This window comes from Triticum urartu, chromosome 4 (genome assembly GCF_003073215.2).
Source record: "Triticum urartu cultivar G1812 chromosome 4, Tu2.1, whole genome shotgun sequence".
NCBI classification, from domain to species: Eukaryota; Viridiplantae; Streptophyta; class Magnoliopsida; order Poales; family Poaceae; genus Triticum; species Triticum urartu.
In genome coordinates, this window is record NC_053025.1 from 605,160,158 (window position 1) to 605,176,180 (window position 16,023).

Below are 16,023 nucleotides of genomic sequence, written 5' to 3' on the forward strand. Positions count from 1 at the left end.
TTATAGATAACTTAAACCTTAATTAATTAAAACGAATCAACTGCGTGTGTTGCCGTGATGGCCTCTTCTCGGCGGAGTCCGGGAAGTGGACACGGTGTTGGAGTTATGCTTGCGCAGGTTGTTCCTCTAGTTTCTCGCTCGCGCCTTGCCTCCTCTTCTCGCCCTCTTTTGCGGATAAGTTAGCCACCACATATGCTAGTCGCTTGCTGCAGCTCCACATATACTTGCTTATCCTTCCTATAAGCTTAAATAGTTTTGATCGCGAGGGTGCGAGATTGCTGAGTCCCTGTGGCTCACAGATACTATAATTCCAGATGCAGGTCCAGGTGATTCCGCTCCAGGTGACGAGTACGAGCTCAAGTGGGAGTTCGACGAAGACTCTCAGCGTTATTATGTTTCCTTTCCCGACGATCAGTAGTGGTGCCTAGTTGGGGTTATCGATTCAGGGCCTTGTCGCATGTTGGGTTCTTTTCCGTTTTGGCGCCGTAGTCGGGCCATGAGTGTTTGCTTGATGGATGTTATTTATGTACTTTGATGTGACGTGGCGAGTGTAAGCCAACTATGTACCTCCCCTTTATATTATTTATGTACATGGGATGTGTGATGATTTCCTGACTTGCGACATTGCTTTCAATGCGGTTATGCCTCTAAGTCGTGCCTCGACACGTGGGAGATATAGCCGCATCGAGGGCGTAACAGTGGAATAGACAAGGTTGCTTCTTCGTGGACCCTTCGTGGGTGGAGCCCTCCGTGGACTCGTGTAACCGTTACCCTTCATGGGTTGAAGTCTTCACCAATGTACGATAGCACCACCTATCGGAACCACGCCAAAAATCTCCGTGTCTACATTGTGTTTGCTCCCTCCAAACTCCTCCATTTACCTTCATGTGCAACGTTTTACATTCCGCTGCTATACTCTTAGATTTGCATGTGTAGGTTGATTGCTTGACTAGTGCTAAGTTGCTAAAATCTGTCAAGATTTAAAATTGGGAAAAGGCTAGATTTTTATTTGGTCAAGTAGTCTAATCCCCCCCCCCCTCTAGACATACTTCCGATCCTACATGCGCTCGTTCGCTTCGGATGTGCAGGAACTCCGGGTTCATGAACAAGCACGAGCACGGGTCCTCCCGGCTTGCTGCCACGCCTTCCACCCGGGCCAGACTGCATCAACCCGTCGTTGTGTTGCCAACCAACATGTGGTTGGATGTTTAATGGGACTGTAGTATCTCCAGCCCATCAGGGTTCAAATTCTGGTGCTCGCATTTATTTCAGAATTTTCGGCAATGCGCATTCAGTAAGAGGAAACGTTCCCGTCGACGACGAGGTGCCTACGGTGACTTCATAAATTTCAAGATGAAATGCCAGCTCAGTTTTTCGAAGGTGCTCATAGGGATAGGGTGTGCGTGTGTGCGTTTATAGAGGTGAGTGTATGCGTGTGTATATGAGCGATTGCGTCTGTACTGTGTTTAAGAAAAACCCGTCGCTGTATCTGGCTGATCTCATCGAGTACCCCTGCTCTCCCCGCCGGCGGCAAGGGAAATGTGCAGGGTCATCGCGGCTCACAAGGTGCTCGACAAAATGCCTGCCACGGAGAGAGAAGAAGAAGATATGACGTGGCATTGGAGCTGACTTTGACCGCCATTTGGCAAGGCAAAGTGAGATTCAAAACTGGGGATACATCAGCCCTATGTCTTGTTTTGGACGGCCCATGTCCTGTTTGAAAACATGAGGGAAATGTAGCACAACATTTTTTTTGAAGGACCAAATATATATGCTTTGCATAAACTTTAGAGAAACAAAATAAAATTCTTCAATTGAACCGTAAAGTCTACATTATCTCTGATGTAATCTTTTTTGCAAACCCTCCATAAAAAATCAATTTAAAATAATCTAATTAGGATACACATAAGTAATGCTATTAAAGGCGAACAAAGCTGGACGCGATCTTGACATCTTCAAAATGTAACTCATGGCCTAACCACCTTTTACTCTTAAGGCTGGAAATCAAGATACAACACACTGATGGCAATCATACACATGGCCTCACATGTGCAACTACCCCGTCTTTCACTTTATTGCTTACTAAATCTGTCCCACACTTATGTATTAGCATCGATCTATTACATCTTTTTAATCAATGACTACGATTAGAAAAAATATCATAGTTGTTCCACATTGTTGCACACATACATCCTTGACCTTACAATAAAATATCATCACTTTATTTAAAACATACTAACAAAATCAAATTACTAGTACTACTTTTGCGCAAAAAAAATTACTACTACGACTTATCATCTTCATGTAATGATAGGAGAGTCTGAACAACAGATTCCATGGTCGACCTCTTTCTTGTATCTTCCTCCAAACAAGAAACGACCAATTTTATTAACGTTCTAGCCTGCACATAGCTGAATTGCCCACCCAATTTGCAGTCCACAAATTCATCGATCCAAGATTCATCACTTCCTTCCAGTTTATCTGCAAGCATTGTCACAAGCTTCCTGAGCACCATGTGCACCTCTGCATCTGAACCGACGGTCAACTCCGATACTCTGCTTCCAGATAAAAGCTCAAGAAGCATGACCCCGTAGCTATACACGTCGACTTTCGACGTGATAGGGCGGCCGGAGATCCACTCAGGAGCAATGTAGCCTGTGGTTCCTCGGACATGAGATGTGTTCTGGTTGGACACACCTCGGTTTAGTAACTTTGCCAACCCAAAGTCGGTGATCTTAGGCTCAAAGTTTTGGTCCAAGAGTATATTCTCGGGTTTCACATCACAGTGAATGACCCATTCTAGGCACTCATGATGAAGGTAGGCTAACCCTTTCGCAACACCTAATGCAATATTGAACCGTTGCTTCCAGTCCAACAAGATGTTGTCACTGAACAAAATGCTAGCCAGTGAGCCATTCTGGACATATTCACAAACCAACAGCCGGTGAGATCCTTCCGAACAAAACCCCCATATTCTCACTAGATTCATGTGGTTAATCCTAGCAATCACACTCAGCTCAGCTTGGAACTCTTCTTTGCCCCGACTTACATGCTTCAGCTTCTTCAGAGCAACTGGTCTTTCATCTTCTAAGACACCTTTGTACACCAGGCCCGAGCTTCCCCTTCCCAGCTCAACTTTGAAATTCATTGTTGCCTTCACAAGTTCTCTGTAACTGTATCTTCTGAAATGACTGGTCATCACCTTGTATCCTTCCTCGGTCGCCCATACTTCTGATGGCCTAAGCTCTCTTCTCAAAACAAAGAACCATGTGAATGCTATGAAGGAAACCTCAACGACAAAAAATGCAACTATGAAACCGTAGAAGTAGAGCCACTTTGGTTCTTCCACATCGGTGTTATGCGCTTCTAGAATTGGTGGTATGCTCATTTCATTGCAGTCAAGATGAGGTGGTGCAGGATCAAACACATCGGAGCGAGGGAAAATTGTGTTCGAAACATTTACCCTGGCAGGAAGCTTGAGATATATTGTCCGCGCATCATTTGTTGGGTAGGTCCGTCCACTGAAAAGACTAGCTTTTGGATAGCATGAGGATGTATCTTCCTGGTACTGAAAGCCTTTGCAGGTGCAGTCATTCATGCAGATATTCCTACAATAATAAAAGGAAACCGAGAGCAAATGTTTCTGATCAGAGCCCCAAAAATCTGTATGCTTGAGTTTCACAAACTTCATAGGTTCCTGATGATCACATGTTATGTTGACAATAGCGCTGCAGCCTTCAGTCCAATTACCCGGGTTGCTCATCACATAGCCTGGTGCACACGAACATGTAGGTTTAGGTGAGTAGTGACAGATTCCATTAGGACCGCATAAGCCGTGGACGTTGCAAGGTTGAGACATTGCTGCCATTGAAACTGACCATGACCCATCTAAGTCATTCAAGCTATATAACCGGAGATTACCATCAGGATCTAGAGTTAGCCTTCTCTTAATCCCTGGTCCTGCATCACAGGCCACCAGTGGCTGGCCATCAGCAAAATCACTCGACCCAAAACTCCCATTACTGTCCAAAATCCCCAGTCTAGTATTGTTATACTGGTTTCTATTATCCTCATAGAGAGTCTGGTCAGGGTCTGGCCAGTATATATCCGAAACTTCAGGAATGTCATATATAAGTGACAGTACCGAAAGATCGCTGAAACGGAATATGTAGTTACCAGAATCATGTGACCGGGTTGTAGGCACTAACTTTGTAGAAGCAGTGAAGTGTTGCGTCGGCAGTATAGTGTCCGTGGGTGAATCAAAACTCTGCCATATTGTCTTACCATTGGTAGCCTTCAAGATAAAATTCCCAGTATTCAACAGCTGAGCATGCTGAACATTTGTGAAGTTGCCACCAGCTTGCCACACAATTGTGCCATCATAATCTATCAGGAACATATTGCCATCTCTCTGCAAGGTCAGGACTGACCTTTTGACATGGACAGGGCGGTCGCGATTTGCACTCCACACGACGGTTTTGTCTGCCGCCTTGGAGTACCATATCGAAAATGTGAAGGCGTTGGTGTAGATGCTGTAGAAGCCGCAGGAGAAGGTGCCATCCGGTGATTGCAGCACGTCGGTTTGGAAGGCTTCGACGGCTAGAGAGGATCCCAACGACAGAGCGTCATGTGCCACAGCTCTTGAAAATAAGAGCAGAGCTATGGAAGTGGTGGCAAGCAGAAGTGAAAGAGTAGGAGCCATGGTTGCAGAGATGGTTTCAGCTATGGCAGCACAAGTACTACTTGTATACCATAAATTTCTAGGTGAGTGCATACAGAGTGCTTCAGTGTCACCCATGTCAACAGACAAGAGCTTTTCAATGCAAGTAGACCAAGTTCGACTTTTGCGGCCGCCAAGCTTGATGAAAAGCCCTCAAGGAGAATGACACATCTTGGACAGATGAATGAAGACAATGTACCAGGCTTATAACTCTCAATCAGGGTGGGGTCTCCCTTATCCATGTACAGCTAAGCTGATGTGCTTTGTATTGATATTTTTGTACTTAACACTCAAAGGAATTGACCCGGCTTCAGGAGTGAGAATCAGGTCAAAACAGTCTATTTCATAACTGTGATGTTAACTTGCTTTTTTTGTGAATAAATGTGAACTTGCTAATACGTGGAATAATACAAGCGACATCCGCTGCAAATATGGAGAAAGTTGAAAAATACTGCGTTGGGTACCAAGATGCCCATTTGCTTCTACTTTGTAACGTGTCTTGTCCAAATGACAAGAATTTAAGCTTTTCTTCTCTAGTCTGATCAGCTTTGGTCCTAAGATCCTCCTACCAGTACAAATGCCATTGTTTCATCCTTTTCAGGAGGTATAACTATGAAGGCACACCGTTTTGAGATCTCAAGACATTCAAGGTCCGACAGATCCTAGTAAATGGTTACTACAGTGTTAGGCATATCCAGTGGATCCGGGTACAGAGTTACTAGGATGTCCTGAAAACTCCCCATTTTTGTGTTTTTTACCGTTTTCGTCGGTTATAGTACACCGTTTTGGGTCTCGGAACAATCCTTGTTTTCACGTATTCTCGCCATTTTTGTGGGCAATGGCACACCCTTTTTGGTACCCTGCACCGATAAACATGCAAGCATAGAAAATGGGAGATGCAGTCATATCAGATCATTGTTTTATTATTAATCCGGAAGAAAAGACTCAGAAAAAAAATTCATGTCAGTAAAAAGGCAAGATGAGACGAGCAGTAGCATAAAAATTCTAAACCATTTTTCCAAATACCCCCTCCGTCCCACAATATAAGACGTTTTTGCAAGTTAAACATCTTTTATATTAAGGGACGGAGGGAGTACATTGCAACAGAATATCAGTGAAAATATGCAACAGAGACAGTCAAATATGACACGAGACCATTAGCACCCAATATTGATACAATGATACTCACAGCTCATCGACGGTCTTACAAATATTTAGGCTCGAGTTAAACAACAACAAAGGGTCCATAGCTCAGTGGTAGAGCAATTGACTGCAGATCAATAGGTCACCGGTTCGAACCCGGTTGGGCCCTATTGTTTTTTTCTTTATATTTTTATTTTCTTTTTCAACTACTGTCTTGTCCTTCCACACTTTCTTCGCAAGTATTACTTCTTTTTTTACCATATATCTAGCTTTATTCCTTTTCATTCATTATGTATTTTTGTGCATGTCAATTCTTTCACAGGATTGTTATGCTTACATTAGAATTTAGATGGTCACCGGTTGGGCCCTATTGTTTTTATCTTTATATTTTTATTTCCTTTTTCAACTACTGTCTTGTCCTTCCACACTTTCTTCGCAAGTATTACTTCTTTTTTTACCATATATCTAGCTTTATTCCTTTTCATTCATTATGTATTTTTGTGCATGTCAATTCTTTCACAGGATTGTTATGCTTACATTAGAATTTAGATGGTCACCGGTTGGGCCCTATTGTTTTTATCTTTATATTTTTATTTCCTTTTTCAACTACTGTCTTGTCCTTCCACACTTTCTTCGCAAGTATTACTTCTTTTTTTACCATATATCTAGCTTTATTCCTTTTCATTCATTATGTATTTTTGTGCATGTCAATTCTTTCACAGGATTGTTATGCTTACATTAGAATTTAGATGGTTACCACTGTTTGAATAGTTATCAATTACTTCAAAATTAAGGCGATTATGTATTATACTCTGTGGAGCATGATAGACTGATATATGTACTTTTAGACATGTAGGAAGAACATTTCTCCAATTAGGCCCCTTCAAAAGAATCTAAGAATAGACAAACCCAAAAATAGCTTGTTACATAAAAGCTTGGCACATGGAACTGATATGAGCATGTGTAAGTTCATAACTAGCGTTCTAATCCATTATATCCATATACAAACTGATGTTCAATTTCCATTCATAATACAGAGTGAAGCAAATAATATTTAAACACAAGGATATGTGTGCATGCACCGTCCATCTTATTGCTTGTGTAATTATATGTTTATTAGGGTCAAATGCAACAATATCAATGGGTCCATAGCTCAGTGGTAGAGCAATTGACTGCAGATCAATAGGTCACCGGTTTGAACCCGGTTGGGCCCTCTATGTTTTTTCCTTTTTTTTTAATTTCTATATACTGTCTTGCCCCTCCACACTTTCTTCTCAAGTGTTTTACTCCTTCTTTGCCATATGCTTAATTCCTTCTGATCCGTTATGCATGTTTGCCATGTCGATTCTTCCTTGAGAGAATTGTTATGGTTACATACATTAGATGGTTACCACTATTGCTATTTGAATAGTTCTCAAATACTTCAAAATTAAGGCAATTATGTATATTATGTGCAGCATGATAGACTAATATTACGTATTTTTAGACATGTAGGAAGACCATTTATCCAATGAAGCCCCTTCAATCTAAAAATAGTTTTCATAACCCAGGAACTGGCAATCCATGAGCACAGCCGTAAAGTACGTGCACCTAATTTGCGATGGCACTACGGTTGATATGCATATGTGTAAGTTCCTAACTACCGTTCCAATGCCGTTCTTTCATCCTCTACAAGTTAGACGTGATCTTGCCCGCGCCCTTGTCAGGGAGTTCCTCCGGCGGCTCCCCTTCGTTAATGACCTCAGTCGTCAGTGGTGAGGGGGGTCACCGGACCCACGTGTGTGGATAGTTTTAGGCCAAAGTAGCTTAGTTTCAAGGTTGTTCATCGTCTTGGCTTCAGCGTCGGTGAATAAAGTTTCTTCAGATCCTACTCCGAGAAGGCGATCGGGCCTATGGTTGGGGTTGGATTTGGAATCCAGTTTGTTCAAGTAAGGATGGTACGACGGTGGCATCCTCGCGGTGAACCTATGTCCTCGGGCTTCGCCATTGTGACGGCGTTTTCTCCAGCGTCGGCGCGGAGCTTGGGAGGTAGTCCAAGGACGGATGCAGATTGTGGTCTGCATCGACGGCATCTGGAAGATGGTGGGTCGTATGCTAGCTTTGTGGTACGTGGATGACAGGTATGATTTCCTCCTCCGACGTCTTAGTCATGTGGGGGTGCCAGATCTGGAGTTCGATGGCGTGTCCAGGTGTTGCCTCAATCTGATTTATTCAATGGTAATGGTTTCGCCTTTGGCGAGCCACCTTGGAGGTCTGTAAAGCTGCATATCAATGATGGAGCCACGTCGAGCTCGGGGTGTGGAGGTGATCCGTCAATTTTTTGTTTGATGGCTGTTGTGGTGGTGCCAGAGACAGGTGTCGGGCGTTGGTGCCAAGGTCAAAGATTTCTTCGGTCTTGTTTGTAATTTTACTCCATGGCTAGTGTTTCTTTGTTCAAAGGCTAGTGTTTCTTTGTTCAAAGGCTAGCGTTCTATTATTTTCAGCTTTGGCAGGTCAGTACGTACGTGGCTTGTACTATGGTCCTTATGATATAAATAAGACACGTACTACCAAGCAAAAATAAACACTAGCATTCTAATCCATATCTAAATCTCTAAGGATGCAAGCTAATATTCAATTTGCATTAACAATACATAGTGAACCAATTAATATTCAAACACAAGGATACTAACCCATAGCCAATCTTATTGTTTGTGTAAATATATATATACTAGGGTAAAATGAAATAATACTAATGGGTCCATATCTCTGTGGTAGAGCAATTGACTGCAGATCAATAGGTCACCGGTTCGAACCCGGTTGGGCCCTTGTTCTATTCTATTTTTTATTTCCTTTTTCAACTACTGTCTTGGCCTTCTCCACTTTCTTCGCAAGTAATGTTCTAAGTGCGTGTTGATTCTTCTTTCTGAGAACCGTTGTGCTTACACTAGATGGTTACTGCTATTCGACCAGTTCTCAAGTACTCCAAAATTGAGCTTATTATTGTGTGGAGCATGGAAGAGCAATCTACGCATTGTTAGACATGTAGCAAGGAACATTTCACAAATCAGGGCCCTTTAAAAAGAATCTAAGAATGGTCTACACAACCCAAAAGTGGTATGGTAGTATGAGCAAGTTGAACTTGATGTAACATACACCAGTTCCCTGTTTTGAGTTCATAAAATCCCAAGATGCCCCCACATGTGATATCTTCACTTCTTTATAGACCAAAATATTGATGGAACTGTGAAATAGGAAGACAAGAAGCTATTCTATGTTGTTACAAGAGCAGATTGTTGCCCTGATATTGCTTGAGCAGCTAAATCTCAATAAGCAATCCAGTATACCAGATGCTCTTATATTTCTTTATAGAAGGAGTACTAACTAATTAATCAAATTTTTGTAAGCTATACATCATCTCGTGTAAAGAGGCATATGGCGTGAAACAATATTGGTATACAAGCTCGCCTTTGATTCACAACTGAAACAGGTGAACCCAACTAAGTTGTGTGCTAATAGTTAATTTCAGAGGGACTCTGCAGAATCAATAAGATGGAACAGATGAAACCACTTACCCGGAATGGGCAGAGAGGGGCACGCTAGCTTTCATCCAAGCATCACTGTCAGACGACACAAAAACCGGCACCTCACATTGTTGGTCAGTGCCCTGCCGATAAAACCCTGGAGATCAGTAAGAACAGCTATCGCTTTTACCCCTACAAGGTGTAAATAATGAGTCAAGGGGCATACACGAACAAGGTGTCAAAATTGATGGCCGGGAAGCGGGCTTCGCCACGTCGCGGTGGGGAACAGGCAGAAGAGCACGGGGGGTCAGCTTCCTGGCCGAAGAGCACAATGCCCGCGCCCTGGGAGCCCAGGAGGCGGAGCCCAAGCGCGGCCCGGACACCGGCGTAGTGGTCCTCGAGCAGCGTGGGGAGGCGGAGGAGGAGGCGGGCGAGGCAGGGGAGCACGTCCGCGAACCATGAGCACAGCTTGAAGTATGTGTACCTAATTTATGATGGCGCATACAACTGATATGAGTATGTGTAAGTTCCTAACTAGCATTCTAATGCGCATCTAAATCTGTAAGGATACAAAATGATATTCAATTTGCATTCATCATACAGAGTGAACCAATTAATATTTAAACACAAGGATAGAGTGACCGTCTAATTGCTTCTCTAATTATATATCTACAAGGGTCAACTTAAATAATATTAATGGGTCCATAGCTCAGTGGTAGAGCAATTGACTGCAGATCAATAGGTCACCGGTTCGAACCCGATTGGGCCCTTTTCTTCTTCTATTTTTATTTCCATTTTTAACTACTGTCTTGCCTTGTGTCCACTTTCTTTGCAAGTATTTACTTCCATGTTCTATGTTTTAACCATATCTAGCTTTCCCTTTTCATATGTTATATGTATCTTTGGCCATGTCGATTCTTCTTTCTGAGAACCATTGTGCTTTGCACTAGATGGTCACTGCTTATTCGACCAGTTCTCAAATACTCCAAAATTGAGCTTATTATGCTGTGGAGCATGGTAGACCAATCTACGCATTGTTAGACATGTAGCAAGGAACATTTCACGAATCAGGGCCCTAGCTTTAAAAGAATCTAAGAATGATCTACACAATCCAAAAGTGGCATGGTACTATGAGCAAGTTGAACTTGATGTAACATACACCAATTCCCTGTTTTGAGTTCATAAATCTGAAAGATGCCCCCACATGTCGGGGGAGAATGTCGTTTCCGGGGATGCCTAGGGCAATGGGAGGGATCACATATAAAGGGGTGATATCTTCAATTAATATTTGCATTTCATAATAGAGAGTGAACCAATTAATATTTAAACACAAGGATACGGGTGCACCATCTAGTATCTTATTGCCTTGTGTAATTATATATTTATTAGGGTCAAATGCAATAATATTAATGGGTCCATAGCTGAGCGGTAGAGCAATTGACTGCAGATCAATAGGTCACTGGTTTGAACCCGGTTGGGCCCTTTTTTTCTTCTATTTTTATTTCCTTTTTCAACCCACACTTTCTTCGCAAGTATTTACTTCCATGTTCTAAGTTTTAACCATATCTAGCTTTATTCCCTTTTCATATGTTATGCATTTTGGAGAACTGGTCAAATAGCGGTAACCATCTAGTGTTAGCAAAACGGTTCTCAGAAAGAAGAATCGACATGCCCAAAATTGAGCTCATTATGTTGTGGAGCATGGTAGACCAACCTATGCTTAGGCTCATACTAGAGAACATTTCACGAATCAGGGCCCTTTAAAAGAATCCAAGAATGGTCTACACAACCCAAAAGTAGTATATTACATGAAAGCAGTTCATGGGCTCACCTTGAAGTGCATTTTTACCTAATTTATGATAGCTCATGCAACTGGTATGAGTATGGACCCAAAGCATGCCTGCCAGGGGTTGCAAATTTGAAAACAAATGAATATTCTAAATAGGCCTTCGTAAAAGATACAAAACTGAATTGAAACAGTTTTGACAAATTTGCTCGGCAATCCTCAGATGCCAATCTAGAAACTACCCCCATCTCTTTGAATACATCTTCACCCTTACAACGTGTTTGGCAGTTTGAGGGAAAAGGCATGGGAATTTTTAAGTGGGAGTTAGCTGAACGATTAGGCATGAAAAGTAGACTGTTAATCCCGATCCCACGTTTGGTTTGGAGGTGGGAGTTAGTCGTGGGAATCTTGTTTCCGTAGCTTGCGGAGTGGGAGCAACAAACATGGCGATCGGCTTTCTCTCACTCATTTCCCATTCCCTCATCCAATTACTAGGCCCCGCGTGGGAAGAGATATGTGGGAGTTTGACCAGCAACTCCCTTTCCCCGTCCATCATCAATTCCCATGTCCTCCAATCAAACAAGGGAATTTAAACACTACGCCCTACTAATTCCCATTCCCTAATACTACTTCCCCCGAAACAAACAGGCTGTTATGGTTTAGCTGTTGATATTTTCTTGACACTTTTCTACCATAGGCATGGTACTATGAGCAAGTTGAACTTGATGTAAGTGTAACATACACCAGTTGCCTGTTTTGAGCATAAATCCGAAGATGCCCCTGGGGATGCCTAGGGCAATGGGAGGGATCACCTAAAAAGGGGTGATATCTTAATATTAATGGAAATGTGAAATATGAAGACAAGTACCTAGCTGTTCTACGTTGTTACAAGACCAGATTGTCGTCCTGATATTGCTTGAGCAGCTAAATCTCAATAAGCAATCCAGTATGTATGCTACCCGGAGGTATCACATTCTAGGATGGATGCGACCAGATTACTAACTAATTAATCAACTTTCTGTAAGCTATATCGTCTCATGTAAAGAGGCATATGGTCTGAAACAATGTTGGTATACAAGCCAACCTTTGATTCACAACTGAAACAGGTGAACCCATCTAAGTTGTGTGCTAGTTAATTTCAGAGGAACTGTGCAGAAGCAATAAGATGGAACAGATGAAGCCACTTACCCGGAATGGGCAGAGAAGGGCGCGCTAGCTTTCATCCAAGCATCACTGTCAGACGACACAAAACCGGCACCTCACATTGTTGGTAAGTGCCCTGGAGATCAGTAAGAACAGCTAATCGCTTTTACTCCTGCAAAGTGTAAATAATGAGCCAAGCGGCATACGAGAGCAAGGCGTCGAAATTGATGGCCGGGAGGCGGGCCTTGTCACGGCTGGCGGCGGGGAACAAGCAGAAGAGCACGGTGGCGAGCTCCTGGCCGAAGAGCACGACGCCCGCGCCCTGGGAGCCCAGGAGGCGGAGCCCGAGCGTGGCCCGGGCGCCGGCGTAGTGGTCCTCGAGCAGCTTCGGGAGGCGGAGGAGGAGGCGGGGGAGCACGTCGGCGAACCAGTCCCGCGTGTGGGCCCGCAAGAGGAGGTCGTCGAAGAAGGGGAGCGCCGGGAGCGCGGTGCTAAGGCAGGATCGTGAGCGCGAATCCCTCGGTGGCGCGCGCGGGGAGCGCCGGGAGGGCGAGGGCCTGCCGGAGGTCGTGGAGCGCGCCGAACGCAACCCGGCTGACGTCGGGGCCGGGGGACAGCGCCCTCATCTGCTCCTGCGCTGCCGCCGGCCAGAAGAGCGCCCCGCCGCGCGGCACCACCGGGATCGATCGCAGGTCGCCGCGCGCCTCCATCATCTCCATGGCTGCTGCTCTCTCAACTGCTTTCCCTTCTCTCTCTCTCTCTCGCTCTTCTTCCTTTTTTTTTAGGGATGACACAACCGCTTCCTTTTTCTTTTTTGAGAATACACAACCGCTTCGTAGCTTCGCATGCTTGATCGTTGGGCCTTAATTTTTTTCGGGGGGTCGTTGGGCCTTAATGTGATTTCTTTTGTTGGGCCTTAATGTGATTTCTTTTTCGGGGGGTCGTTGGGCCTTAATGTGATTTTTTTTGGGTGTTTCGGATATCTCAGAATCTGCTTTGTAAGAGGACTACCTCGTCATCTTATATCATTCAGCTATGTACTTCTTCGAGTGTTGTTTTAGTTATAAAGCAGGGTGAAAATATGTTTCGAGGTTTTAGTTCGAACTAAAGCTCAACTAAAGTCACGACCTTTTTTAGTTTTGTGTGTGTATTCTTCCACAGCAGACTAAAAAAGTTGAACACCGGCAAACTGAGCCTAACATGTGTTTTCGGGGAAAAAGATAAAAGTGAGAATATTCGTTGCCACACCGTGTACACAGGCTGACCGCCTGACCCCACCAAACCAGAGCCATTCCCGCGCGAAACGCGCCCGCGAAAGTATAACGCGCGCCAAAATCAGTCGACACAGCACGCGCCGAGGAAAAAGATCCCGCGAGGAAGAAAGAGGAGCGACCAAACTCAGCCGCCTCGATCCGATCCATGGACGCGGCGATGGAGGACGCGGGGAGCGAGTGGGACCGCGGCAGCGGCGGGGCCGACGCGGTGCTGGGCCTCGCCGGCGCCGGCGCCTCGCTGTCGGTGTGCTACCACGAGGCCTTCGGCCCCCACGCCGACCTCATCCTCCTCGAGGCCGCCGACGACCTCCTCCCCGACCTCCTGCAAGGCCGGTAAGCCCCTCTCCTCGAGATTACCAAGCTTCTGATCCAATCGGTCCTCTTTATTCAGAGCCGAGCTCTTTTTTCAGATCTTCGATTTGGGCCATTTAGCTGTGAAATCCCTAGACCAGTCGATGTAATATCTTAGTTGATATGTACAGTAGTTCTTGATTCTTAGCCCTTCAGTCAGATGAGTACACGATCTGTGGGCTGTGGCAAAGAGCATCACCATGGAAAAACTTAGTTCGTTGACTGTTCCTGAGCCGAAGGCTGAGGCCTGTTAAATAAACAGTGAAATTTGCCACAGCTATGTTATTAATCAGATCTTTGCACCACTAGTCCAGCTTCAACTGAGAGATCATTATCTGTCATGCTATTGTTGTACAGTGGGCACACACACGGTGTTTCCATCTGAGAAAATTTGATGAAGAACTCTCTTGATGCAGGGTGACAGTAAGGGGCCGCCCTGAAGAAGAAGCTGTTCTGTGCACACCATCGGCGACCTACGCTATGAAGTTTGTGGGCACATCCAACTCCATGTTCCTCATACCACCCGGTGAAGCTGTCGCGGCAAGCCTAAGACCCGACCATACCAATGAGGATGCTACCGTTGCCAGCGATGCGGCCGCTTCGATCATCAAGGTTGCACCAGGGAGCATCGAATTAGTCCGAACGGCTCCGCGGCTCGACAAACTCAGGAGCCTTCTCAGGGAGAGGCCATACGTGCTTGATGAGGATCTTGGAGATGGCTCTGAAGACAAGAAGGGGCTGTACACGTGGCAAGACCTATGTGTGCTTGTTCAGTCCAGTGACAGCGAGCTGCTGGAGGGGCTGAATTCCCTCTCGGCTGTCGAGATTGATGGGTTCTGGAGGACCGTGGATGTCGGTTCCGTGAACACGGTTCTGGACATGATTCTGCACAACTCCGTGTTGCATGACTGGCTGCTAAATGCTTTGCCGGAAAATGGTGTGCTATCTGTCATGGAATCTGACGGTTTTATCCATAAGATTGTAACCCACTGCCTCAGCAGATTCGGCACGAAGGTTGAGCAAGAAGGAGGAAGTTGTTGGAGGCTTGATGAGAGACTGGTCTGCTTGCAGTTTGCCCGAAGAGCGCTCAGCACGGGAAAGATGAAGCTCAACAGCTTCATGGATAAATGGGAACGAAGCATCCCTTCAGGAATGCGTCCAGATCTTCAGATGCTTGAAGGGGAAGTGCTGTACGAAAGGCTTGGGGCTGAGACCTGGGTGCATGCTTTCAGTGTCGCCGATCTGCCGTTTCCAGCTGAGAGGTTTGCGGCACTATTCCGGGAGCGGCCAAGGTGGGAATGGAAAGACCTGCAGCCCTTCATCAGGTATAATTTATACTTCATTTTTGTGTGTAGAAACCCTGTAGTGTAATTCTCACATCTTTCTCACTCAAACATGTTTCCCAATGTTCTATGGTTCAGGGACCTGCGCGTACCTGGTGCGTCTTCAGAAGGGTTGCTGATCAAGTACGCAAGAAGAACGCAACCAAGCGCTGATGCCGATCCTATTTTTACTGCTAGATAGATGATCAACCTACCCTGCTACAAAATCCATGTTATGGTTGTGGCCCTTGCCGCTGCTGGTAAACTGCTGGTGTTGCTGCATTTGATCTGGATATTGTAGACAACAGAAGATTGCCATTGGTCACCCCTCTCCCTGTCTTTCTCCTTAATCCAAAAAACATTCCGTGTTTCAGTTTAGACCGATTCGTATTACTCTTATTGCATGAATGCTGAATATATGGGTAGAGCGTATTTGATCCAAATTCTTGGTTAATTCAAATTTGTCAAATACTTATACCATTCTTTCTTCAACGTAGACGGGCGCAGCAATGCGGGCTTTTATATAGTATGCCATTGCCACCACACCCGCCGTCTCCTTTCGATCGAGCGATCAACGACTAGACTAGAGGGGCCCCGATCCATGGCGGTCGTGTACTACAGATACAGGAGCGAGGTGAAGACGTTCTCGGTGCCGGCGGGCGGCACGGTCACCGTCGGCGAGCTGAAGCGCCTCATCCTGGCCTCGCCCCGCTACAGCAATCGTCGGCACCGGCAAGAGCGTCGTTCAAGGGCTCTAACAAGTGCGATGGCTGTGACGATG

General features: G+C 45.0%; 3 protein-coding genes and 5 non-coding genes across 12 annotated transcripts; 6 read left to right on the plus strand and 2 right to left on the minus strand.

Annotated features, from left to right (window-relative positions):
- Positions 1 to 2,032: 2,032 nt before the first annotated feature.
- Positions 2,033 to 4,860, minus strand: LOC125553120 (putative receptor protein kinase ZmPK1). The gene has a single exon (XM_048716902.1). It carries the CDS (start codon positions 4,796 to 4,798, stop codon positions 2,285 to 2,287), a length of 2,514 nt encoding a protein of 837 aa, XP_048572859.1. The 5' UTR covers positions 4,799 to 4,860; the 3' UTR covers positions 2,033 to 2,284.
- Positions 4,861 to 5,960: 1,100 nt separating this feature from the next.
- On the plus strand, positions 5,961 to 6,032 carry TRNAC-GCA. Its single transcript has one exon. It is a non-coding gene; the product is annotated as a tRNA-Cys (tRNA).
- A 973-nt stretch (positions 6,033 to 7,005) lies between these two features.
- TRNAC-GCA lies at positions 7,006 to 7,077 on the plus strand. Its single transcript has one exon. It is a non-coding gene; the product is annotated as a tRNA-Cys (tRNA).
- Positions 7,078 to 8,599: 1,522 nt separating this feature from the next.
- Positions 8,600 to 8,671, plus strand: TRNAC-GCA. Its single transcript has one exon. It is a non-coding gene; the product is annotated as a tRNA-Cys (tRNA).
- A 376-nt stretch (positions 8,672 to 9,047) lies between these two features.
- LOC125553122 (poly(ADP-ribose) glycohydrolase 1-like) lies at positions 9,048 to 13,507 on the minus strand. Of its 5 annotated transcripts, XM_048716904.1 has the most exons (5): positions 12,341 to 13,507; positions 11,198 to 11,266; positions 9,593 to 9,850; positions 9,418 to 9,523; positions 9,048 to 9,323 (listed from the first exon to the last, which is right to left on the minus strand). In XM_048716904.1, exons 2-5 carry the CDS (start codon positions 11,262 to 11,264, stop codon positions 9,257 to 9,259), a joined length of 498 nt encoding a protein of 165 aa, XP_048572861.1. In that variant the 5' UTR covers positions 11,265 to 11,266; positions 12,341 to 13,507; the 3' UTR covers positions 9,048 to 9,256. The 5 variants fall into 5 exon arrangements, 4 of the variants coding, with proteins under 4 accessions (XP_048572861.1, XP_048572864.1, XP_048572863.1 ...); XR_007303909.1 differs by lacking the exon at positions 11,198 to 11,266; XM_048716907.1 differs by lacking the exon at positions 11,198 to 11,266 and having other exon boundaries at positions 9,418 to 9,509.
- On the plus strand, positions 10,065 to 10,136 carry TRNAC-GCA. Its single transcript has one exon. It is a non-coding gene; the product is annotated as a tRNA-Cys (tRNA).
- On the plus strand, positions 10,778 to 10,849 carry TRNAC-GCA. The gene has a single exon. It is a non-coding gene; the product is annotated as a tRNA-Cys (tRNA).
- Positions 13,508 to 13,623: 116 nt separating the features above from the next.
- On the plus strand, positions 13,624 to 15,685 carry LOC125553121 (sister chromatid cohesion protein DCC1). The gene is made up of 3 exons (XM_048716903.1): positions 13,624 to 13,902; positions 14,337 to 15,245; positions 15,342 to 15,685. The coding sequence occupies exons 1-3, from the start codon at positions 13,715 to 13,717 to the stop codon at positions 15,442 to 15,444; spliced, it is 1,200 nt and encodes a 399-aa protein (XP_048572860.1). The 5' UTR covers positions 13,624 to 13,714; the 3' UTR covers positions 15,445 to 15,685.
- The last annotated feature ends 338 nt before the right edge of the window (positions 15,686 to 16,023 follow it).

Bases quoted from the DNA above. Each gene is read 5' to 3' on its own strand.
- LOC125553120 (XM_048716902.1), bottom strand. From the start codon at position 4,798: ATGGGTGACACTGAAGCACTCTGTATGCACTCACCTAGAAATTTATGG.
- LOC125553122 (XM_048716904.1), bottom strand. From the start codon at position 11,264: ATGCTTTGGGTCCATACTCATACCAGTTGCATGAGCTATCATAAATTA. The intron at 9,851-11,197 runs GTGAGCCCATGA...ATCATAAATTAG, and splicing joins AGGTAAAAATGCACTTCAAG to GTACACATACTTCAAGCTGT. The intron at 9,524-9,592 runs GTATGCCCCTTG...ACTGATCTCCAG, and splicing joins AATTTTGACACCTTGTTCGT to GGTTTTATCGGCAGGGCACT.
- LOC125553121 (XM_048716903.1), top strand. From the start codon at position 13,715: ATGGACGCGGCGATGGAGGACGCGGGGAGCGAGTGGGACCGCGGCAGC. The intron at 13,903-14,336 runs GTAAGCCCCTCT...CTCTTGATGCAG, and splicing joins CCCGACCTCCTGCAAGGCCG to GGTGACAGTAAGGGGCCGCC. The intron at 15,246-15,341 runs GTATAATTTATA...TCTATGGTTCAG, and splicing joins GACCTGCAGCCCTTCATCAG to GGACCTGCGCGTACCTGGTG.